At 40.9% G+C, this 25,604-nt stretch overlaps 1 protein-coding gene and 1 pseudogene across 1 annotated transcript; one reads left to right on the top strand and one right to left on the bottom strand.

The window, feature by feature from the left end:
- Nucleotides 1-384: 384 nt before the first annotated feature.
- On the bottom strand, nucleotides 385-14,653 carry LOC121925830 (acetylserotonin O-methyltransferase-like). The gene is made up of 8 exons (XM_042458405.1): nucleotides 14,585-14,653; nucleotides 11,530-11,704; nucleotides 10,927-11,056; nucleotides 9,298-9,351; nucleotides 7,192-7,310; nucleotides 4,692-4,829; nucleotides 3,148-3,270; nucleotides 385-593 (listed from the first exon to the last, which is right to left on the bottom strand). The coding sequence occupies exons 1-8, from the start codon at nucleotides 14,651-14,653 to the stop codon at nucleotides 385-387; spliced, it is 1,017 nt and encodes a 338-aa protein (XP_042314339.1).
- Nucleotides 13,059-13,154, top strand: LOC121927436 (annotated as a pseudogene).
- Nucleotides 14,654-25,604: the final 10,951 nt, after the last annotated feature.

The raw sequence follows: 25,604 nt of genomic DNA, 5'->3' as shown, positions 1-25,604 counted from the left end.
TCTTGTGAGAAAGGAGTAGTTGGATGATACTAGGACTCCTTTGTCTTGAAAGAGCTTCAGGACCAGAGAAAAACCATCCCTACATTATCTTAATTCATCTGTTATTTTGCCATATGCTCCCCCACCATACACACACACACACACACACACATAAAAAGACCCAGCAAAATTCTCATAAAGATGCACATATATAAAACCTTTCTGCAAGGGAAATTGATCCATGCAAAATGAAAATGAAAACACCATGCTGTTCATCTAGTTCTCTCTTATAAAATAATCTGGTATGTTTATACCAATGAGCAGAATAGATGGTTTGAACAGAACAAAAAGGTTTATTGTTCAAGGCTGCTTCAGTGAGTAGGCAATAATAAAATGAGAGCAATGTCATTTTCTTCCAAATACTACATCATAGCGGCTTCCTTTCTTGAATTCAACATCCTTGAAACCAGATTTACTGAAGAGTGCACTACATTCAGATAGGGTCCGTTCCTTCCCATCAGTGAGGAGCAGCATGATTATGGACAAAAGATGGACTTGCAGGGGCCCACATCTATCTTCATCCAGAACCATCTGAACTAGTAATACGCCACCACCTATTTCAAAGTAAATATCACTGAGTTAGAAAACAGGCTAATTGTTATTGGAAAATTTATTGGAAAATTGCAGTCTATACGTTAAATTCAGTCGGGGGTACAAGGACACTAAATGAGATCGTAATCCAAGGATGTAATGGAGCAAACCTCACCCTCCCAGATGGCTGTTGAAATAAGGTAGGAGATACCCATCCAGAAGGTCTGTTTACTCCTATATGAAGTTATTTTGGTATAAATTTACCTTCAGTACTTTTTCAGTAGTAAGCCATAATATGCTGCTTCAGGGAGCAGGGGTGGAAAGGAACTTGCTTTTCTATTGCTATTGATTCCCCTTACTCTCAGTTTGAGGGTGGAATTAAAATTGGTCAAATGGGCCAGGCTTAAATACCCATGAAAGACACAAGACATCTCACCTCACCTCACTTCTACCCCATGGTGGAGTGAGTTGGCCCAGGTATTTAAGTAGTGGAGGATCCACTTCACTCCCCCATGATTTTCCCCTCAGTTTTGGTGTATATTGTTGTGTAAGTTATGATGTTGCATGGCAAATTGTTTCTGAAAGTAAGGAAAATTTGCTATATGTTTGGGGAGCAGATCTGCGCCTCAGAGGACAAGGTACAACAGCCTTACTAGTTAGGACTCCTATTGAAATTTCTTAATTGTGGCCCCATTAATTATGCAGTTCATGATGACAGTGATATGGAATATTGATAGGTGATACAGTATTATAACATTTTGCAATAGAGATTAATTTAGAAAAGTAGTCATGTATACTTCAGTCTGACGTGTCAGATTAATTGCAGTGACTACACACAACTAAATTCAACTGATCTTGGAGGGAGAAAAAAAGAGGCAGGCACAGCTCCATCATGCCTAAGCCCAGAAGCAAATAGAAGACTCTCCCTTCATCCCAACTACCACTTTCCTGGAAGCAGTAGTATCTGATGGACTTTATCCACTCCCTCGCTACTGTTCCCATTTCCTTGTGCAGCCTGTCTCTTTTAGATTATAAACCTGATGGCAGGGAACTGTCAAATTAACAATTTGTAAGCAGGACTGAGAGACTTGTGGCTGAAGAGTGGATATAAATACTCTAAAATGAAGGAATGAATGAATGTAAAAGCATTTTGAAAAATGCAATTTAATTTCTCAAGGTAACCTTGGATCAGATGCCCAAATTAAAGGAAAATCAGTTTGGACTAGTCTTAAAAGAACAAGGAGCTGCTGAACTATAGCTACCTCTTTCTCAGAATAATCCTGGTAGGAACACTTTTTTCAACTATGGGGTGGAGCTGATGGTCCAAATAAAGAGGTTTCCAACTGTTTTGAATGCGGGACGCTTAGATGGCACATGTCTCCAATGCAGGTGGAAACCAGACCAAAGCCATGCTTTGGGGCTAAAAACAGGAACAAACAGAACCTGGGATAGTTTGGTTTAGCCCAGAAGATGCACACATTCACTGCTGCATATAAACACCCCAATGTGAATGTGGGGATTCAGCAAAGCAAATCAATGAAAGTGTGACAACTCCAATGGAGGTAATGACAACATACACAAAGCAGACAGTCTGACTGGGGGGCATGAGGTAAAGGAGGCATATGGGGGGGAGGGGACTCCATGATTGTGCTTTGTCAATGTATCACAGTGCACCAATGCCCTGTACAGGCGCAGTATCACAGGTGCAACTGTGTGGTCAATCTAAGGGGTGGCTATCCAACGGGATGGTATCTGGGTGGACATGGGAGGTATTGAGGAGTGCCAGAGGTTTGTTTGTGCAATAGTAGTGCATGTAAGGTGGGGAGGCAACAACAACAAAAATTACCCAGAAGCGTGGTTTGATTCTGCAACATGTGCTCAGGACATGCACATTCAGCTCACCCTGGGAGTGGGCTCTGCAGACAGCTGGGGTTTGACCCACTTTGGGAAAAAGCAGGATTGAGCCACTTTTAACTGCCCATCTGCTCCAGCCCTATTTCTGTGTTCCTGTGAATAAGGACAGAATCTTCAATTGGCCAAGAAAAATAGCTTCCCACTTTTATATATTCTTCTCCCTTCTGTTTAAATTTTGCCAGGTTGCCATTCATTTTCTATCCTTCATATTTATATGAATGATAATGCCTTTAAGGGTGCATCTACACTGTAGAAATAATGCAGTTTGACATCACTAAGTGATGTAGCCCCATTCTCTGGGATCCCGGGATTTGTAGATGTATGAGGTCTTTAGCCTTCTCTGCCAAACAGTGCTAATGTCTCACAAAACTACAAACCCTAGGATTCTGTAGGGTGGAGCCAGTTAAAGTTGTGTTAAACTGCATTATTTTACAGTGTAGATGCAGCCTAAGAAATTGCATGGAGACCCTTTTCTATACCCCTGAGAATGTCTCCAACTTCCAAAGCTTGGGAAGGAGGAACTTAAGACCAGCATTAGAGAATAAATTAAATGCAATGATGTGACAGTGTATATAGTGAGCAGTAGCTTACTGAGTGGCCCATCATAGTTTCATAGTTTTCAAATTGCACTTTTGGCCACTGCTGCTCTATAAACTAACATACCAGGTTTGCAGGTTTTATGCAGTTTGGTTAGCAATTGCACACACTTTTCATCATCCCAGTCACATAGGACCCTAGACAAAATATACAGGTCTGCTTCAGGAACTGGATCCTTGAAGAAATTCCCTGTAATAAAATAAGTGAAAAGGCTCCCTTTAATTAAGTATATGGCCTAACAAGAAGGAAAACTATTTCTACTATAATAACTAATTATACAATATACCTTGTTTTCAAGTGGTCCTTCTTACCCATGGTTGTCTTGCTGCCCTCAAAATTTACTTGCATCATAGCCTCCTCCCCTATCCTGCCCCCAGCTTCACAACTGATTTTTCCCCCTCCATGGCGTTACAGCAGGAAGACGTCATGCTAATGCCTGGCACTGGGCAAGACCTTTTCTCATGAGAGGTTGAACAGGAAAAGAAAGTAGCCATGCTCCCTCTACAAATTTTTCCCCTAATTCTCCCACACCCCACCCAGTAATGGACTTCTCAAAGAAGGAAGTGGGATCAGAGTTCTGTCATTTCCAGCATGCAAAAATGCACATCTATAGTAGCACTACAATGAGATGGCAGCAGGACACCAACAATGCCATGTGTCAGGGCATGTTCACTTGTGGTGTTTCTGTGGCACTATGTTTCCATAGCACTGTGGTGTGATAAGCAGCCCAGTCATTCTTTTTCCCCATCTCCCTATCCTCAAACAATTGCTTTTACTCTCGTACGTTACCTAGCCTCGGGCAAGCAAAACATCTTTTCCACTGCTAAACCCTTTTTTGAAAATCACACCAGCTCAGGCACTCCAGATGTGCCAGGTGCCCCTCTATGTAGCAGCCATCTTGGCAAAATAAGTCCTTTTTCCATTATTACAACTCCTCGTGTATCAGGGACGTAGCCAAGGGGGGAGGGTCTTGGGGTTCGGACCCCCCCTTCCATTAGAAAACTGAATGGTGTGTGCTGCTGTGCCACCGCACCCAAGCCCCATTATAATGGTGGCACTTAGTCTGGACCCCCCCCCCCCTTCCTAAAATCCTAGCTACATCCCTGCATGTATACATAATTTCTACTTCTGGCAGCAGCAGCAGCAGGGGTTTCTTTTACTTGGACAGGATGGAAGAAGGCAGAAAAAGACAGGCTAGTTTCTTTTTTAAAAAAATTAAACATTCTAATGAACCTGAATATCTTGTGTGGTTCATGTTTTCAGCATTTCCTCTTTCCTTTTGTTGCTAGCTCCTTGCTAACTGCATAACAGCACACAAAGAAGGTTCACATTTGTAGTGGTTTGCTGCGCAAAGTGAATTGTCTACTGCTATGAAGTATTCAAAGCAAGTAAAATAGGTTGCTTTAAATATGGGTGTTTTTGTCACCAATTTGGGGAGTGTGGGGAGCACAGCTCACACAAGGCCCTGGGGAGGCAAAACTAAACTCTGGACCTCACAAAGTTGCTCATCCTTGATGCAGAAAATAAAACAATATATCAACCAATGGTCAGATTTGGTATAAAATTATTTCTTTCTTTAGGATCCCACGAATGGGGAGGGGGGTAATTACCTTCCTGGAAAATAATACGGTCTTCTGAACACACAAAATGCTTCTTTGCCTTTTCCACTACTTCAGGTAAGTCAAATATTGTTATTGTAGAGTTCGGATATAATGAAATACATTCCTTGGCTAAGGCACCATTACCTCCTTAAAGGAAAAACAGATACAGAGAAATAATTTTACAGTCGTTATCTATGAATTCCAAACTTCTTCCAAAATCATTCTTGTCCTGTATAAAATGACAAGGCAGCACATCAAATAGGTAGTTATGCAATATATTTGGAGTGGCACACAATTAGATTGTTACCAATTTAGTTGCTCCGAAGATTTGATACTGCAGGACTGGGGTCACAGAGTACACAAGCCTACAAAATTAAGGGTCATAAAACTTTTTTTTTTAAAATGTATTCTGGATTTATAGGAATTTGGTGTTCTAAATCCAAAGACTTCAGATTTGGTTGCTTTGATGTTTCTATGTTGTAATATGTGGCTGAATGAAATGATTCTGCAAAGAATTATCCTACAAATAGTTAAGGTCTTCTAACAGACTTGTAAAATACTACCGTTTGCTGATATGAAACACATTCAAAAGCACTAAGAGAAATCACACTGGAACATCAGTGTCCACACTTTTATCAACTGAGTTGATAAAAATGTTGAATTTGTGAAAGAATTGTGTGGGGTACAACATTTTGATTGTGTTTTCAAATGCAGCACCCAAAATTACATTAAAAACAGCTCCAGTCATGAAAAAAGGTTTTCCATTGCAGGGCTGTGTTATTATATAATACAGTTATTTATATTATATCATACTGTTTTTTTTCCTGAACTTCAGTAACTTTTTGATAACCAAATGTGTTATGTAAGTTTCTTTATTATATGTGCATATAAACAGCTATAAATAGTTTAACTGCATGATACACCTGTGTTGCAGTTTGTTACTGATTCAGTCAAAGGCCTTCTGTGATTTGTGTTTGGTTGTATTTGGTTATGTACTGTGTTATTATACGTCAAAAGATCTTGCTAATTTTTCTTTTTTTTTTCTTCCTACTTTTTTCATTTTTTCTGTAATTTATTTTTTTTAAAGTATTTTAAAGGCAATTCTTGAAGTCATTTTAGATGGCATCTCAGTTCTTCTGACACTTCGAGTCAACCACAATTCATGATGACCCTTTGGATGAGGCATCTTGAAGACCTCCTCTCCTCCACTGCTTTGCAGGTCCTGTAAATTTAGGACCGTGATCTCCCTAATTGAGTTATCCACCTGGCATTTCCGCTGCTTTCTACATTCCCTAGTATTATTGTCTTTTCTAGTGAGTTATCACTTCTCATGATGTGGCCAAAGTACAACAGGCTCAGTTTCATCATCTGGGCTTCCAGGGAGAGTTCAGGCTTGATCTGCTCTAGAACCTATTCGTTTGCCTATTGGGCTGTCCATAGTATCCTCAGCACTTTCTCCAGCATCACATCTCAAATGAGTTAGTTTTCCTCCTATCAGCTTTCTTCACTGTCCAGCTCCCACATCCATACATGGTGATGGAGAATGCAATGGATTACACAATTCTAACTTTAGAATTCAGTTGTATATCTTTACACTTTAAGATCTCGTCCAGTTCTTTCATGGCTTCCCTTCCCATTCCTAATCTTCTTAATATTTCTAGATTGCAGTAACCATTCTTAGCAATGGTTGATCCAAAGCACAGGAACTCTTGATTTCCTCGTTATCTAGGCTGAACTTATGTAGACCTGCCATGGCCATTATTTTTGTTTTCTTTAGGTTCAGCATTAAGCCTTTCTTTGAATTTTCTTCTTTGACTTTTCTTAGTAATTGTTCCAAGTCTGTGATGTTTTCTGCTGTAGTAGGGCATTATCTGCATATCTCATATTGTTGGTTTTCCTTTTTCCTATCTTCACTCCTCCTTCTTCTAAGTCTAACGCTGCTCTTTGTATTATATTTTCTGTGTACAAATTGAACAAGTAGAATGATAGTGTGCAGCTTTGCCTGACCCCTTTGCCAACTGGGAACAATTCTGTTTCTTCATATTCTGTTCTAACAGTAGCCTCTTGTCTTAAATACAGATTTCTCATAACAGTTATCAAATGAAGTGGTAATGAGACCTAAGACTATGCCTTTTCAAGAAATGACCTGAGTCTGACCTAAGCTAAAATGAATTCATCTAATGTTCTTCTGCCACTGATTTAAGTGATTTAAATCAGATTGGACTATTTATCCTGTTAAATGACAGCCAGTATAATAGACTCATCCCAGTTCTCCAAGCTGTGAAAATTTTCAGGGGCACACCTCTTGCTGTATGAACACAGAGATCATCCCAAGTTAGAACTGGTCAGTCATGAGCAGTAAAATTCTACTGTTTATTATTAAAAGTCTACATTAAAGTTGTTTTAAGGGGGAAAATCACTGCAGCAAAGGAACCCAGAAGTCGTCCAGCTGATAACAACATATCCAATTCTAAGTAAAGAAAGCAAGTTGATAAACTGTGGTGCTTACCTCCCAGATCATAAATAACTGGAAAACGAGAAAAATCAAATGCAGATATCACATCCCTACCATGAAGTCTCCAGACTTCATCCATGGCACTGTTGAATATTTGCTGGTTTTCTTCAGATCTAGGAATACAAAATTATATTTCTAGATAAACAGGTAAGATGTCTACAAACAGAAGTTGGCTTAGATCAGAATTTGGCTTAGGTCCTGCTATCTATATCTATATTTCGGGTCCTGGGAGCTACATGCTTGATGCTAATAATAATAATAATAATGGGATTTATTTATATGCTGCCCAATCACTGGGAATTCTTATGCTGCTGTTGAGGGTGAAAGGAACAGTTCCAAGTTTCCCAGCCTGGAGATGCATGGCTCTTGTGGTGGCCACACAAGAGCATGTTACATCCTGTGGGACACAAGAGAGTAATGTATATGTACTAATATAAACTGTTCAAGTCCATAGCGGTCTGTTGTGGCTATGAACTGCTGTTCATAGCCATGACAAGCTGCTATGGACAAACAGTTTTTATTAGTACATATGCATTAATCATGACACAGCACTGAGGCCTCTGAACTCTTCACTAAATATCTAATCATTTCTAATATAAATTTCTGCTGTTCTATCCCCAAGCCAAGGGAGAAGGTAGAAGCCTCTATTTTGTTTAAATATTCTCCTTGTTTCCAGAATGCTCAAAAGAATATTCAGAAGTTCCTAGTGCTGCCCCCACCTTGCCTTTCTCCATTCCAGGGAGTATACACATACCAGGGTATTTCCAGAGGCCTTTAGGGTTTATCACTTTAGACTAGAAGTCCTCAGGGAAGATAGAATGTAGTGATAAGCTTTTCTCTGCAGTAATACATCATCTGTTCCCACTAATTACCATTCTATTTAATAAAATCTAATTTCACATGAGTTGCTTAAGTTAATCTTGACTATAAATTTGGTTAATAAGCCTTTCAGTGGATCAGAACTCAGAATGCACCCTCCTATAGCTGAAGTTGCAACTACCGTGCAACTAGGATGTATCTAAGATGGAAGACACCACTGACAATAGTTTTTCCTATCTGGTGGCTGCAGGAATTGTGAAGAGAGAACAGCAGTTATGGCTAAGGTTTCCAGGGACAATAAATATGCAGCAATCCACATTGGATTCGACCCATGTGCTTGTGTATATTCCATACAGAGACATACAAAATATAACATTTGAAGTCTTGTTCTCATGACCAAGCCCTCCATTTTTAAAATAATAATAATAATAATAATAATAATAATCCCAATTTTCTTTCACTAGTATTTTTTCTTATTGTATTACAGTCCAAGAATTATTTGTTTGTCATCTCAGGAGCTCTAACGCACAAATGGGAATCCCAAACATAGATTTATCTATCATGTTATTTCAGTGGGCCAGATCAAATGGGAATGTCTGTATATCTGAGCCCACACCAGTCTCTGAACGACAGCAAATTGCACTGAAGCAGCATGGGAATCATGAGAACACCTCTGAAGCATCTACTTGTGATTAAGGAAAACAGTCTTCCTTCCATATTCAGCTGAACAATAGTATAATAATAAGGAAGTAAAGCAAAATTTCTTTCACAGCACTTGTGCATGACAGCCCTTGCTCTGGCTTTGTTTTGAGACTTCACACATACAGAAAAAAGAGTCACATCTCAGTTGGCTAGCATGCTTTGTTGTAAAACCTGAATGAGTGGGCAACAACCACAGAGCCAGAGGCCAATTTGTAGGCTTCCCAAATGCTTGATGGTCACACATTTTTGTTTTTGAGAAACCTCAATATCAATTTTTAAAAGAATAAAAATTCAAAGAAACATCAAGGAACCCCGGGGCCACTGAGATGAACAAAAATTGATTTGGTGCCACATGCAGCCAGAGGTGACATTTTAGCCTTCCTTGAATGAAACAATGGTTGTGACAAAAATACAAACAACCTCAATACTAGACAGATAAAATACAGAAAATGTGAATACGACTTGTACATAACATGGTTATGCTTCACAACATTGCCTAGTGGATATTTAATATGACAAGGAACATCCATTTTTAAAGTATTTTCTAGAAAGTTAAAGACAGAAAAATATTACTTTTACCTGTATAAACTCTCATAGACAGTTTTAGATGGTTTGCAAAGTCTTTGTCCTTTCCTAAAATGATAGTTGTTGTAATTAAACAATAATCAATGCTAAATTCAATGTGAGCTCCTTTTCCACTCTCCCCTCCCCTCAGCATACTGCATGTGCAATTGCATTCACAATTCATCCATACAAAACACAAATCCTAAAATTACATGCCAAGTCACCATCAGTTCAATGAGTCTTCTCTAGTTAGGGCTATTAGCTGGGGTTAGGCCTATGAAATCTGACCTGAAGACTTTTCCTATTCACTCCTTATTAGAACTGAACAAATAAAACCCATTTTTTCCTTTCATATCAAGAAAAGAAACCAGTCTGTCACATAGCAGATCAAGGAATAGGGATTCAGCCTGAGTTAGACAGCCAGCATGGCATAGTGGTTTCAGGGTTCGACAAAGACTGTGGAAGCCAGGGTTTGATTCCCTGCTCAGCCATGAAACCCACTAGGTGACCTTGGGCAAGTGACATGCTCTCAGCCGCGGGGAAGGCAATGGCAATCCTTCTCTGAAAAAACCTTGCCAAGCAAACCCTGTGGTAGGTTTTCCTTAGGGTTGTCATAAGTTGGAAACAACTTGAAAGCACACAGCACACACACTAGATGGGGTTACACTCTGCCTGAAGACACAGGTTCACAGTTTATCTATGCGCTGGACTCAGATTTGAATCTGGAGGCCCAGGATTCGGTGGTGGCCGGGACTCCATAACACTCCAAGACAGCATGTTCCCCTGTCAAACAGCTCTTACAGGGCTGGAACTTCATCAGGAAGTTCTTCCTAATGTTTTGTTGGCAACCTTAAAAATTCTTTAAAGCTTGCTATCACTTTCCTATTTAGACTCACAGACCACAATCAGCTACTGTGATATCATTTGGAAGTCAAACTCTGCTATGAATGTAGCATTCACAGATTCCTCACCTGCCTTACTGATAATATCATTTCTCAAAAATAGAGCATACAGCAAGGGGATTGACTACTATGGACCCAGTTCTCACCAATAGGAAGGAACTAGTCAGCAATGTAGAAGTAACAGGAAACTTAGGTGGAACTTTCTGGGATTCATTATGCAGAGGAAAGTAAGTATTATTTATTACATTCAGTAACACAATTACTGTAGTAAGTATTAATTTTTATTTTAAAAGAAATATATAGCCAGAAAAATATTCCACTATGGATTAAAAGATCTTTTAATAAACATAATTGGGATAATAAAGTGACAGCCATTAGAAGCAGCATAGGCTAAGCTGTAGTGTTTGCTTAGGATGTACATCAAAAAGCATGCATGCTGCTTTTGAAGATGTAAGAGTAGAGCTAAAACAAAGTCCATATCAATATACTATACATTGCACTGTGCTAATTGTTCTAACTCTTCAGATTAGGTTTTCTTTGGTCTGAAGAAATGACAAAAGAACCACCAAGAAAACATGGGAGAATAATGATTTGGTGATGACCTCTTCATTTGGTGATGGCTTCAACAACAACAAAACCAGAAATATGAAGCTTACCAGTTCCAGCCCTGTAATATGCCTGTTCAGGGGATGGGGAAATAGTAATTTTCTACCTTTAGTGGTAACCTTCTTTCTCTTCTCACCTCACAACATCAGGCAAGTCTTGGAAAAGTGGATAGAAGGCTTCAGAATATAGTTTCATATAGTTGTACTGAGACTTGGGGCTCGCTTTAGCAAGGCATAGGTTCGCAAGGTTTGTGTTTTCATAAAGACCTTACAATAAAGGAGAGAAAAGACAGTGTCTTAAACCCTTAGCAGAATAACAGAATTTTGACAAGCTGTTATTGAAAGCACTCTACAAACCAGTAGTTTTATAGGAAAGCATTACATGGATTAGCTGTGACTGTGTCTTGTTTCTGTCACTTTTCTAATATCTGAGCACAAAAATCATATTCGCCCCAAAACAAGAAATCACATATAGATGGCTAGGGTCTTCCACTCAGAATAACTGGATAGTTCTGGGGATAATATTCAAGGTTAACTTTAAGGTAAAACACACTTTTGTATGGACGCAGTCATACAAAACATGACCAGAAAATAAGAGAAAGTCAAGTGGTATATGTGTGCAAAGTGCACACAGAATTTGATAGTAACCATGCTGGTTAAAGACTTTAAACTTAAGTCAACACTATTTAAGCCAGAAATTTAAAATAACTCTGTTTGCTTCCCTTTCTCCATATGATTACCTGTGTTGTCTTTTCTCTCCATTTTCAGGAGCTTTAAGCTCACACAGGCTCCCAGCAATCTTTCCATTCCCCCGAGGCTAGTGCCCAAGTGCTCAGCAATAGTTGGTGCGGTCAGGGGTTCTTCTGACTCCAGAAGTAGATCAAATATTCCCAGCTCAGAGGCAGTAAACATAACCTGGGAACAACGGCAACAAGGTAGAAGAAAAAGAAGATGGTCCAGATAGTCTTCAGTTATGTTTTATTATATGTGGATTAAATTCATATGACTACTTATCAACAAATATTCTTTGAATGGCTTCTAGAACACCAAATACAATGTTTAAAAGCACATAAGTTTATGAAAGGAAACTGAATGATACCGAAAATATTTCTGAGACACAGAGTCCAATGAATATCCCATTCAAAATCCAGCAGATCCTATCTAGCAATTGTTAAACCACTGAAAGATATTAGCATATAATAAACTAAAAATGAAGTGAACCTTGAAAACATTGGCATTCATGACAAACTTTTATTAAAACAAAAAGTAATATAAATGGATGGGATCTCTGTGTTAGCTCATGATTGTGATCTTCTGTCTCACATGGCTATAGAAACGTATTAGTGCAAACAGTAATAGCACTAAGAAACAATCATGTCTTCCAATTTGTGTAGAGAAAAAAGTTAATGATGCAAATGCCTGATTAAGAATAGCAATCTATTGTGTGCCTGATATTTTTGCAATATTGTCCATAATTTGTTTTTTGTGGGGTTTTTGGTCTATGTGGCCATATTCCAGAAGAGTTTATGGAAAGCTAGGTGAGATGCTGATCCTAAATCAAAATGTCATTTGACATCTATTTTACTGCCAAATGATCATGGCGTACAATCCCTTTGTTCAATAGAAAAATATGTATTTCAACCAAAACAATAATATACTCCACAAAAAGCTATGATATGATTTGCCAGCTACAGAAAGAAGACTGGTTGGGAAATAATTCTTAGGACCATTAATATCTCTTTTATTAAAAATTAGAATTATCAAAGCTTTACCCAATTGGGTTGGAGATCTACCAGTACATATTATTAATTAATGCAAATAGTTTTGCCAAAAGAATTTGACCAATTGGGTGGTCTTGTGGAGACCAGAGAAGTTAGGTGCCCAGGCTATACGCAGCCAGGGGTTCACCATTCCCATCATTGTCTCTGGGTGTAGAGTAACATTTGGAGGTCAGAATATTAGCAGAAAAGGGTTAGATTGTCTTTTAATTGTTTAGTGAACTTGGAATCTCATCCAGTTATGCTAACACTGGGTGGGATTTTTTTTTAAAAAAAAAACACTTTAATTTGCTTTTATGGTAGCCATTACCAGTACTATTAGAAACCTTAGGACTGACATAGAAGATTGCACATAATACAAGGTGCTTGAAAATTATCTTTACAATATATATAGAACTGAAATCATAAAGATAATTTTCAGGCATCTTGTATTTTGATTATCCACATGGTCCACAAGTGTTGCTGCTTTCCAAAATGTTCTTCTGGTGTTCTTGCTTTGGCAGCATATACTCTAAAATTGGAACGATACAGAGAAGATTAGCATGGCCCCTGTGCAAAATGTTTTTCTAGAAATTTCAATCCTTTTGCTAATTTGTCCAAATATATACAAATCCCACAATCCCCTTGCTGGCTGAGAAAGGGGAGATTTATAGTCCAACACATCTGAGAAGTACCATGTTGAGGAAAGCTTCCTTAAAGCATAGTATACAGTGGTTCTCAACCCTTGGTCCTCCAGATCTTTTGGACTTCATCTCCCAGATGTTCCAGCCAGTATAGCCAATGCTCAGCAATACTGGGAGTTGAAGTACAAAACATCTGTGGACCAAAGGTTGAGAACCATTGGTTTAGAACAACAAGGTGAGTGTTTTTTAAGGGGGGCATTTTGTCTCTTCTGTTTAGAAGAGAAAGCATTCTGGTACCCAAATAAAGGGCATTCCTTACAATAAGGGCAATCTTGGCCTCCTTTGTAGCAGTGTTACACAGATGTCAACATGGGAATAAGTGTCATATTAGACATTCCACATTTGGATACTATGGATGGACAAAATATTTGTAAATATTCAAATTTTTGATGCAAAGGGGGTTTCCCCAAATGTCAGGAGAGTCAGTTGAGGAGAATCCTGGATAAAGAAGAATCTTCACAGTGTGCAAAGGGATCTCATAGCATCTTTAAGACTACCAGTAGTTGTGTGAAAGTTGTAGCATAAGCTTTTGTAGATTTGGTCTGACTAGACTGTACCAGTCCCTGTACTACACTGTAGCAGCTATTCTCATGGGAAAGACCTGGGAGCATTTTGCCAAGGTGGGATGCAGCCACTGAACATTTTAGTACTTCCTGAGAGAGACAAAAGGCAAAAAGAGGCAACACAGAGAAAAACAGAGAAGCAGCAGGACAAAACTGGAAGGCAACATAGCCAGAGTAACCTCTGGTACCTGTGAAAGGTTGAACTGTTGTTTCAAGGCTATGACTGCTATATGGTAGATCTTGGTAGGGTCTGCTGGAGGGTGGGACATAGGACTTTATTATTCAGGGAAAATCGGGGGTTTAAACAGCGATTATCCCATGAAAATCACGCAATCACGATTAACATTTTCTCATGACATCACAATTAAAGTGCCATTTTCCTGGGTTAAACAGGCAATAAACAGCAACAAATCATTCACAGGGAAATCCCACAAATGATGTCTCTTATATAAAATAGCACAATCAAAGTTTGTCTTAGGGTTTGTTATTCTTATTCTTATTATTTTCAAACTGTGGATGGTTGAATCATCTGTGGATAATGAATCTGTGGATATGGAGGGCCAATTTTCTGGTGTTGCTCTCTAAACTATTTCTACCAAATTTGCCATCAGGACAAACTAGCTCGCATATAGAACTAGCCCAGGTTACACTAACAGAAGTAATAAAGCATGTCCCAACAAGACACTAATCTTTGATTACACATACATTAGCAATTTGAAGCTTGAAAAATAAGTGAAAATTTTTATATTTGCAAGAATTACTGGAACATACCTTTGAAATGACATATCCATGTTGGTGTTGAAACAGGGTTTTAATAGTTTCATTATCTTCTGAATTCATTCTTCTGAATCAGTTGTTTGTTGATCAGGAACAAAACACTTATCTGAATGCTACAAGAAAGGCCACCATTCTTTGTCTATTATATTTGCTGAATACTTCAGTTGCGAAACATGAAAGTATGTGAGACTTTCTTAACTCTTTGTTTTCCAAAGTCTAATCTGTACTGCAGAATTAATGCACTTTGACATTGTCTTAACTGTCATGGCTCAGTCTTATGGAATCCTGAGGTTTATAGTTCATTGTGGCACCAGAACTCTCTGGTGCAGAAAGCTAAATATCTCACAAAACTATAATTCTTAGAATTGCATAACACTGAACCATGGCAGTTAAAGCAGTGTCAAAACAGCATTATTTCTGCAGTGCAGATTAGATCCAAGCAAGTGGATTTGCTTCCAAAGAAAAAGATTCAGAATGGTTCTCCAGAGAATTCCTTTTTAAACTGATATCATCTGTTCAAAAAAAAAAATGAAGAAGTGGAGGTATCTGGCTTGGAACTTCAAGGATACGTGCCACAGAAGTATTAAAATGTAGGTGGAAGGTTGTTCCTACATCTACCAAACTTGCCCATGGTTTTCTCAGCAATTATGTACCCGTATTTTCCGGTGTATAAGACGACTGGGCATATAAGACGACCCCCAACATTTCCAGTTAAAATATAGAGTTTGGGATGTACTCACCGTATAAAACTACCCTTCTTCCAACGCACATCAAATAAAAATTTAAAAAATCAGATTTGATTTCAATATGGTAATTTAAATTCAAATGCTTATGACATGCAGGTTCTTAGCAGGAAACCTTGTTGTATACAAAGCCTGCTTGGATTGGTCAGTTCTCCCTGCTTGCCCAGTGTTCCCTGTCTCCAACACTATCAGAGTGGTAGCTGCTTTCATACGATCACCACATATGGCGGGGATGCGGCCGCGGCGTTTTTGCGCTCCCCCCACTATATGCGGCGACCGCAGATTCTCCAGTCCAGCTCAGAAGTTTCAGTACCTGCCCATAATATGACACCTGGCGTATAAGGCGACCCCGACTTTTGAGAAGATTTTCCTGGGTTAAAAAAGTCTTATACGCCAGAAACATACAGTAGGTCAAACGTGTGCTTTCCAAGGTGCTGCCCCTATTTTGGTTTTAGATTGCCAAATACGTACAATAGCAAGAAATTTATTTGGATTTTAGTCCTCCACACTTTTTTGGGCCACTGCCTTCTTTCCTCTTGGTTGAGGACCCTAGTCTGCCCTTCTCTTTTCCCAGAAACATTTATTCCCCACACAGCTCAAGTGTCCACACACACACACAAATATTGTTTCTTGCTACCTCTCCTTCTGCCTTTTTGGAGGGGGGAAAAAACAGTGCAGCTCCAACCTGCCAGCTAAGCCCTGCAGTGTTCAAAAAGCTAAGCAGGAGCAAAATCTGGAAGCTCCATTTTCCTGCCATTCTCCCCCACCACCAGTTTTAAAATCCTTGCTCCAGATACTCAGTCGTCCCAAAATGGTGCTCCTCCAAGCCACAGAAATGATGCCCTGTGCCCAAGCCTCACAAGAGTTTCCCACCACTACCAGTGAAAGATGTGAGTAAGAGAGGGAGCATGTGTGGGCAGGTAAAAAGTAGGCGAACCGTCTCATGTACTGAACAGCAGTCTAAACAGTTCCCCTGTTTTTCTTGAGCCTCAATACTTTGACTGAAGTCTCCTGCTGCCCCTTTTCCCCCTCAAACCTCCCCCCCCCCGCTGTCCACTTCCAGCTCGCCATCCCCGGATCTTTCCACCACCCCTCAGAGGGACATACCACCCACTTTGGGAATCCCTGAGATAGGGAATCTATAAATCTCTAAATGTTTTGGAGTCTACTTCTTGTTCAGGGATGACAGGACTTATAGTTTAACAACACTGAGAGACTACTGTTGTCTACTTGCAATCAAATTATTTCAGGAGCCTTATAGCAAGTATATTTGAGTTTGTGAAATAATGTGGTATCATAGTTTCTTTGAAATCAGCAAGTTGTTTTGTTTTTAAACCTAACTGGAAGTGAACTTAGCACAGTACACCATAATGTTTTGTTATGCTAGGGTTTGGGGTTTTTTTAGCCACTGAATAAGAATGAAACAGAGACAAGATTATTTTCCTCCTAGTGGTATGATAGATGTGTCCTTCTTGAATTGAATCTCCTTGAGGTTAGCTGCTCTGAGGGACAGCTCTGCTTGGATGAAGTTTGTGTTTTTCCATCAATTTTGTGCATGCAGCACTCTGGAGGCAAAGTGGGCCTCAGTGGACCAGCTCTGTCTTCTTGAAAAAGAACATCAACAACTAGCATAGCAGCCACCGCTTATTCCCAAATAATTTTAATGATTAGGAGTTATTTCAACAGCATTCCGAACTGATACAGCTTAATTTTTGCAAACTATGTGAGAAATTAAACTAAAAGAGAATGCAGTTCCCTAATGAATAGCCACACAAAGAAGTTTATCGCACGGGGCCTAAACTGTCCCCAGCGCGTTCTAACGGGGGCGAGCGGGGCGGCGTGCATGGAACGCGATGGGCACCGTGGGGCCCAAACGCGACTTTATCGCACAGGGGATGCACCCCGCCGCCGGCAGCGTTCCCATTCCGTCCCAATTCTGTTCCAGAGGGCGCCATTTCTGGGGACGCTTTGAAAACAGAACAGAATTGGGAAGCAAAGGGAACGCGCGGCGGTGGCGGCGGCGTTCCCTCGTGCGATAAAGTCGCGTTTTGGGCCCCATCCGGTGCCCATCGCGTTCCACTCCCCCCTTAGAACGCTTGGGACAGTTTAGGACCCGTGCGATAACTTCAGAAAGTCATCAGTGGAGAAACAAATGGAAAGCCACATTCCAGTCTATTGACAATAATTTGACAATCAGTTGAATAAATCAGTAGTTTAAAGTAAAGCATGGTCAGTTCTATAGGGGGAAAGCTGAACTCTCTCTCTATCTCTCTCTCTCTCTCTCCTTGTCATACTTCCCACACTGACTACTTGTTAACCATTTTGCTCCACATGAGCTTCTCTGGTCAGGAGGAACTCTTACTTGAAATGAAAAAAGTAAATAATATAATAATAGGGATGGATTTTTGTTGGTGGGTCAGATGGTTGGGTGGCTTAGCTCTTCTCTTTCTGGTGCAGCTCTTTAAACCTCTTCCTCAGCAGAATGTCTAGCTGGCTGAGACCTGGTCATTTAAGATATTGCCTTACAAGTACATGACCAGGGCTGAGAAAATAAAAACAGACACAGGACATATTCGAAGGGCGGAAAGATTCTTTATTCCTGAGATCCACTGCCAGTCAGTGTAGAAGACAAACTCAGCTGGATGGATAAAGGCCTAATGTGAATAAGGCAGATCCTATGAGAATCTTAAAGGAAACCATATTTTATCTTTCTGGAAGAAATCAGCATTCCTTGAGGCTTCAAAATGTTTCTTCCTTCAGATAAATAAAAAAAAATGTCACATAGAATTTGGGTAAATGAGGTACAAGCTTTGGCTATGGCAGGCTAGGTACTTAAAAGAAAGACTGTGCACATACACCCTCGATCATTAACTCACTCGCTCATGTGTACTCGCTGTGCGGAATACGGATGGGAGGAGGGAAGGAGTGTGATGCACAAATGAGGAAGTGAAGGATGGGGAGATGGAAAAGGGATAGCACATGCTTCAGTCAATGGAATCAAAACAAACAACACAATGGCTATTGAGGCAAGGATGAGGGGAAGGGTACAAACAGTAAAACAAACACAACACTCAGGTATGGGGGAGGAAGAGAAAGGGGTAGCTTATTCATCCCTTCATTGCTGTTCTATGCCTGGGCAGTTTCATAATGAAATGAAAAAAATAAAATAAATAAAATAAAATGCACTTTTTTTCTTTCTCCATCATGGGTTTGTACATTCACAATTCCATCCCTGTATTGCCACATTTTAATTATGTTTTTATTATTTTAAAATTTTTAGTATTGGGGAGGGAGGGTTAGGGTTGGGGTCTCGTGGTTTCTTGTTGTTTTATTATTGTGTATTGTATCAATCATGTTGTTACCTGCCTCATCCCCAAAACGGAAGAGGTGGGATATAAATAAATATTTCATTCATGTCATTCTTCATTCATTCATTCATTCATGCCTTCCTCCCTACAGTGGAAGCAAAGGGGGAAAGGGACTGGATGGGGGTGTTCCCACTTGCGATTTACAATGCTTTAAATACACCGGTATCAGTTAAATCAATTCAAATAACCTGGTCTTATCCCGCGTTCTGAATCGCTTTTTTTTCCTCGTTCCTATTTGCTGAATGAATCGATGCATTTGTCCCCTAGCGTTCCTATTGAGAAAAAAGTGGTGTATATATAAACCGGTTTCATCGTTATTTCCCTCCCACCTACCGTATTTGGTGCTGTCAATCATTGCGACACTCAGCATGACGTCACATGAATCGGAGTAACTAAACCATTCATTTCACCTGCGTTTCCATTTAAGCGACAATTTGTAATTCGTTTATACTTGCCGCTATTTTTTGTCATTAAGACAGGTGAATCATAATGGCTATTGGCTGCTAGGTTGATTCATGCTGGGAAAAGAAAAGAGAGAGTGGAGGAAATGTATGAACAGTTTGTGCTGGTTCATTGATTGCTATGTGTGGATTCACTGAGATCGTTGCAGAGTCCCTGCAGACCAGAAAATGCAAGCTAAGATAAATTAATTTTGTCAGTGGAAGACGTCCTAGGACTCCAAGAGACTATGGATTGAGTCAGCCATGGAAATCCACTGGGCAGCCTTGGGTCTGTCACTGTCTCTCAGCCTCAGAGGAAGGCAACAGCAAACCTACTCTGAATAAATCTTGCCAAGAAAACCAATGCTAGGGTTGCCATAGTCAGAGTTAACTTGAAAGTATGTAACAACAGGAAGTTATATATTAGTTTTCACATTAATAGCTCCTATATAATAAATTAGTCAGAACAGTTTCAGTCTAAGCTGGACAGCATTAGGCGATACAAGTGTGTGAAGTTTTCAGAAGTTAGCATGCTCTCCAACGTACACCAGAGTCACTTCCAGGTGAAACTCCCACTGTAATCTTCCAGAAAGGATGGCTCCTTGCTTAGGATTCCAGCACCCCCACCCTTGTCCACTCCATCCTCCTCACTACCCCAAAAGTTAGCAATGACTCAATGAGTGTGCTGACACCTCCATGGATGTTTTTGTCCCATCACCACTGACAGAGAGGTTTTCCTCAGGATTTTTTTTTTAAATACAGTCAGCCTCCTATATCACTGCCTTTTTTACCATGTTCAAGCATCTATGGCTTGAAAATATTTTCAAAATATAGAAATTCCAAAAATGCAAACCATGATTTTTGTCATTTTATATTAGGGATACCACTTTACTATGCCATTGTATTTAATGGGACTTGAGCATCCTCAGCTCTTGGTATCCCACAGGGGCTCCTGAAACCAAACCCCAGCAGATACCAAGAGCCCATTATATCTGCAAAGCCTGATTTGTCTCAACCCATGGGTACTATAAATACGTTGTATCAGTAGAAAAACTGCATTTCAGAGATAACACATCTGCACACACCAAATATACTGGCCTCCCGCTGTACTCACGCCAGAGACTCCTGACGATGCAAAGCCCAGTCCCTGAATAGAGTAAAAATGTTCTCTATTGCTCTGGATCTTCCAGAAGATCTGCAGCCTTCTGAAATTCTGAGTGGCTGTTTAAACATGGCCCACTGTGCTATGTGGTGCAGCTGCCACATGCTGCCCATCACTCTCTCTGATGTCAGAATAAGGTATCCACCCATGTGACCAATGATGGGCATCTCATTTTTAGCCCAACAAGTGATGTACAGCAGCGGCAGCCATGCTGGTGGGCAGAGGGACACTTATGCGAACAACACTAGGTATCAGAATGGAGGGATCAGGCAATGCAGGGAGATCAGGGAAGTTTCAGGGCCAGGATACTTTGGGCTGCCCCCAGAGTATCCTGGCCTGTGCAGACACCACCTCGTTAAGGACCTGACTCCCTGAAAATATTAGGTCTCTTTTACACCACAAAGTTATATCATTTGAACCACATTAACTGCCACTCAACATTTAGAATCTTGGGATTTGTAGTTTCATGTGGTATTTAGAATTCTCTACCAGAGACTCTAGTGCCTTTAAAAAATTCTATTGTGCAAAACGGGAGGTTTGTAACATATGGAATCATTTGGTTGTAGTTTTAAGATTTGAAAGTTGTACATAGCAAAGAACTTAAGAATAAAAATACGAAATATGTGAAAGAATATTGTCATGTTATCTAATATTTTCTTCCTTTGAAATAAACTGGTATGTAGGACAATGAGAATGAATAGAAGGTAAAGACGTTGAAAGCTTTAGTTCTAGATTCCCTAAGCATGACATGAATGCAGCAGGGACAAGTTATTTTCTTCCCAAAATGGCACTGTAGATACTTCCTTTCTTGAACTGAATCTCCTTGAAGCCAGCTGCACTGAGCAGTGCATTGTACTCAGATGGGGTCCGTTCTTTTCCTCAGCAGTAGAATCAGCATCATCATGGACTGAAGTGGGGCTTCTAAGGGCCACTTCTGCCTCGTTGAGAAGTATTTCCTATTAACACTCACCACCTGTTCCAAAATACATTTCACTGGTTTATGAAAGAGAGCATTTGTTACTTATTTCAGAGCATTTTGAGGAGTAAGGTTAATTTTCTACTAAGCAACCATGGATCAGGAGTTCAAGTTAAAAGAAAATACAGTTTAACCGATGGCACTGACATATAGAAAGGTATAGTGATGTAAACAACACAGTGCTGAATAATATTAACAGGCCATTTCTTCTGTTTAGGGAAGCAGTCTAATATATGAACAGAGAACTTGCACAATATATGGTATCAACATCCAAAATCACAGAATTTTAATCACAAAAGGTGTGCAATTTCCAGACTGCATACAGGGCCCCAAGATGTAGGTAACGGTGAGGGATGCACAAACAAGTACAAGGAAAGAAAATAGCCTAAATTGTGGACGTATTGACGATGTTTATGTAAAGATCTTCTCCATATCTTTACCCAGAAGTCAATATTTACAGATTTGCTGGAACCTTGAGGAGAAATATTCAAACTAATGAGCTGTGGGCTCATGTTTTTCTCTAAAGGAAGAGGGAAAGAGCATGCTTGTATGGGAAACTCTAGGGAGAATACCGCACTGCGTTTCTGAGACGTTCTGGGAACCCGATGGGAACAAACACATTTAAGTACATCAGCGCCCTTCTAACACGGATTTGTTATACATGGATTCAAGCATACCGGTTTGAAAATGTTCCAAAAAAGTATAAATTTCAATGATCAAACCTTGATTTCCATTTTTTATAAAGGCAACCGTTTTGCTCTGCATTATATTTAATGGGACTTGAGCATACATGGATTTTGTTTATACTACAGGGGGATCTTGGAACAAACACCAGTGTATAGCAAGGTTCCACGTATACCACACGTATGTGTTCCCATTGGGTTCTCAGAACATTTCCAATGTGTTCCACATGTGTTCCAGGAGGGGACGGATTAAATGTGTTCCCGCGAGCTGTAACGTTCTCAGAACGTTCCACAAGAGGTCTGTGCAGTATTCTTCCGTTCTCAAATCCGTTCTCCATTCCTCCATCTCCTGATTGGCTGAAAGAATGACAGCAGGGAGGCAGCAGGTGAGCGACTGCAGTGAGGGAAGGTGTTGTGTGTGTGTGTGTGTTTAAGGGGGGAAAGAAGGAGGGTGGGAAGGAAGGAAAAAGGAAGGGGAGGTGGGACAAGGGAGAGAGAGGAAAGGAGGGAAGAGAGAGCAAGAGAGAGGGAAGGAGAAAAATGGAAGAGGGAGAGAGAAGGAAGGATAAGCAATGAGAAAGAGAGTGAAGGAGGAGGGCAAAACAGAGGAAAAGAGAGAAGGAAGGGAAGGAGGGGACCAGGGCGAGAGCAAAAGGGAGAGGGTCTGGCTGCTTCTGCGGGGGCCTCTGTGTCGTGTCCAGCACGGCGCCTGTGCTGCGCCTGCAGAGACAGGGATGCAGAGATGCCAGGACCCTCCCTCCTTCCTCCAGGAGGGAAACCACAAAAGTCCTCTGTTTGGAGCACCACACAAAGCAAGCAAACAACTCCAGAATTCCATAGCAAAGAGCCAGACAAAGAGTTAAAGCGGGGAAGGAAGCTCACATGTGTTCTCATCACGTTCCCATCACGTTCCCTTTCCTCAATGCGGATAATACCGTTCCCAGAAGTTCCATCTCGAACGTTTCGAGAATGATATGCGATAATCTTCTCACGGACTTGCGTTTTAAGAAACTGGTATGAGGTATGCAAGAAGTACAAGAGCAAATTCATTTGATTCTCCCCTGGCATGTTCTCTGATTGCTGAAGACGTCAACCAGGAAGAGAAATAATGGAACATTTGCACTATCTGGAATATAATAATAATAAATAATATAACAACAAAACACAACAACAACAACAACATCACCAAGATTGTCCTCCTCCTTTTGGGGGGGGTCCTTTTTTATTAGTAGTCTACCGCTGGGAATTGTGAGTACAGTCAGCCTTTCATATCACACATTCGTACCCATGGATTCACCATCCAGACTAAAAAAACCACTTTAAAAATATAAATTGTAAAAAGGAAACCTTATTTGCCATCTATATAAGACACCATTTTACAATGTTATTGCATTTAACGGGATATCCCTGGAGTTCCTGGAACCAAAGCCCAGCAAGGGGTTATATATACCAGGGCCCACTGTATAATCAGGGTTTTAGTGGATATAAAAAGTGAATGCTAAAGAGGCAGTGATGCCATGAGAACAAGCCCCATGCCCAACAGCCCATCTCTGTGGGAAGGAAGTTCAGACTTTTGAACACCCAGCATGATCTCATGTTTCCCTACAACCTTTGGAGCAGGCAAGCCTAATGTGAATGACTCTGCTCCCTCTTCACATGTTCATTTTGAACACTAATTGCTGCTCCAAAGCTAGGGAATCACCTGCCAGAGGAGAGCCGCCACATTTCCACCTTCATTACAGCCTTTATAAGGCCCATAAGGGCTCTCTGGCAGCCTCTAACTTAGGGCGTTACAGACGCCGCCTTTGGGGCACCCTGTAGGTGCGCCTTTCCCCGCCAGATCGGGGCCTCAGTGGCTAGAACGGCAGCCGCTGAGGCCCGATCCGCTGCTTTCCAGGCTGCAGGGAAGTGGCAAAAGGCCCCTTCCCCCACCTGGAAAGGGTGTCCTTGGGCTTCAAGCCCCAAGGACACCCCGCGCGCGGGAGGAGGAAGAAGGGGCCGCTTGGCCCCTTCTCCCTTGCGTCGCTGGGCGCAGCTGTGTGAAGGCTGCGCCCAGCAACACAAACCAGGAAGAGCTCCGAAACAGAGCTCCTTCATGCTTCGTGCAAAGGGCGCACTACAGCGCCCTCGCGCGGAGCGATGGCGTCACATCCGCACCGCCTGTTTGGAGGCGGCACATTCATGATGCCATCATGGCGTGGCCGTGTGGAGTGGCCGCCGCCATTTTGTACGCGCAGAGCGCGTACTAGGGTTGGGGGGTGCGGAAGCACCGCCCCTTCCTAACTCTAGTACGTGCTCTGCGCATACTTTCATGCCGGTGTGTAACCGCCTAAGTTTCCCCTCACTGAAATGAATTGATTACATGTATGGTGACTGGTTAATTGTGCTTCTTTCTCTCCGCCAAATTTCCCCCCCAATTTAGCCATTTGTAATGTAACGTATTATATTGTTTTATTAATATGTTTGTTTTAGCACAGGGATGGGGATTGGGAAAGGATATTTTTGAATCTGTTTGATTTTGTTTGTAACCTGCCCAGATTCCCTGTGACTGGGCGGGATATTATTATTATATTATTATATATAATTGAAAATCTCAAGGAGAGTGCGTGCTGCACTAGGCAGGCAGGCTGGGGGAATCTGGACATGTTGTCAGTGGTGTGGTGACGGGAATTACCTAGATCTGGAAAACCACATAGCTCATCCCTGCTTTACAGGAAGCTGTTTGGGCCTAAATCTAAACTAGGAATCATGTAGTCCAAAATGTAAAAGCTCTGAATCCAGGAATACACAGAAGATTCTAAGAGGGTATTTCTGTAGAATTAATAACTCACATGCCATACTGACTCTTCTGTTTTGAAAAGACAACACGCAGGAAGAAAATGAAAAAATGGCCAATATATCACCAGATTGTGACTTTACTCCTATAATTATTGCTCAGTTTTTGAGATACAGACACATACTGGAAATTCCAGTACGTTTTTAGTCTTTCCCCCTCCTTTCCTGAGTTTTTTGTTCCTACCACAAATTACTTTTTTAAAAAATGTTTTCTGATTTGCCAGTCTTCCTTTAATTCCCGTCTTCTGCATGTTTTAAGTTACATGAGCAGTGCTCTATGTGCTCACATGCACATACCAGCACACATCCACATGGATGGAGAAAGGGAGGAAAAAGAGTAGCCATAGTTTTGCAGAGTGGTCTCTGTGTGTGAGGAAGAGAGAGCCACTTGGGAAAAGGGAAGGGTGGAGAAAGAGATCATCAGGGGTCCGTCTCATTTTAAAAAGCTAGAAGGCTCCTGTGTTAGAGAATATCACACAGGCCCTGGAATGGGGCTGTGTGTTACAAAAGGGTCCAGGATGGGGCCGGAACGAGTGGGGGATGCATTTTACCGCACACAGTAAGTCCCCGTTCTATTCCGTTTCCTTCCTTCCATTCCTTCCCCACCCATCATCACAGGGAGGCGATTTTTGAAACTGTTCAGCAAGTGTTCTCAAAATTGCTCCTGTGGGATGGATGGGGAACGGAACGGGGACTTTTGTGTGTGGTAAAATGCATCCCCTACTGCGTTCCACTCGTTCCAGACCCTTTCGTTCCATCCCCAGTCCAGCCGGTGCGATAAACTTTGTTGTCTTTGAGTGCAAGGAC

Source organism: Sceloporus undulatus, chromosome 3 (genome assembly GCF_019175285.1).
Source record: "Sceloporus undulatus isolate JIND9_A2432 ecotype Alabama chromosome 3, SceUnd_v1.1, whole genome shotgun sequence".
In the NCBI taxonomy this organism is placed as follows: Eukaryota; Metazoa; Chordata; class Lepidosauria; order Squamata; family Phrynosomatidae; genus Sceloporus; species Sceloporus undulatus.
This window is presented reverse-complemented; position numbering and strand designations above follow the sequence as displayed.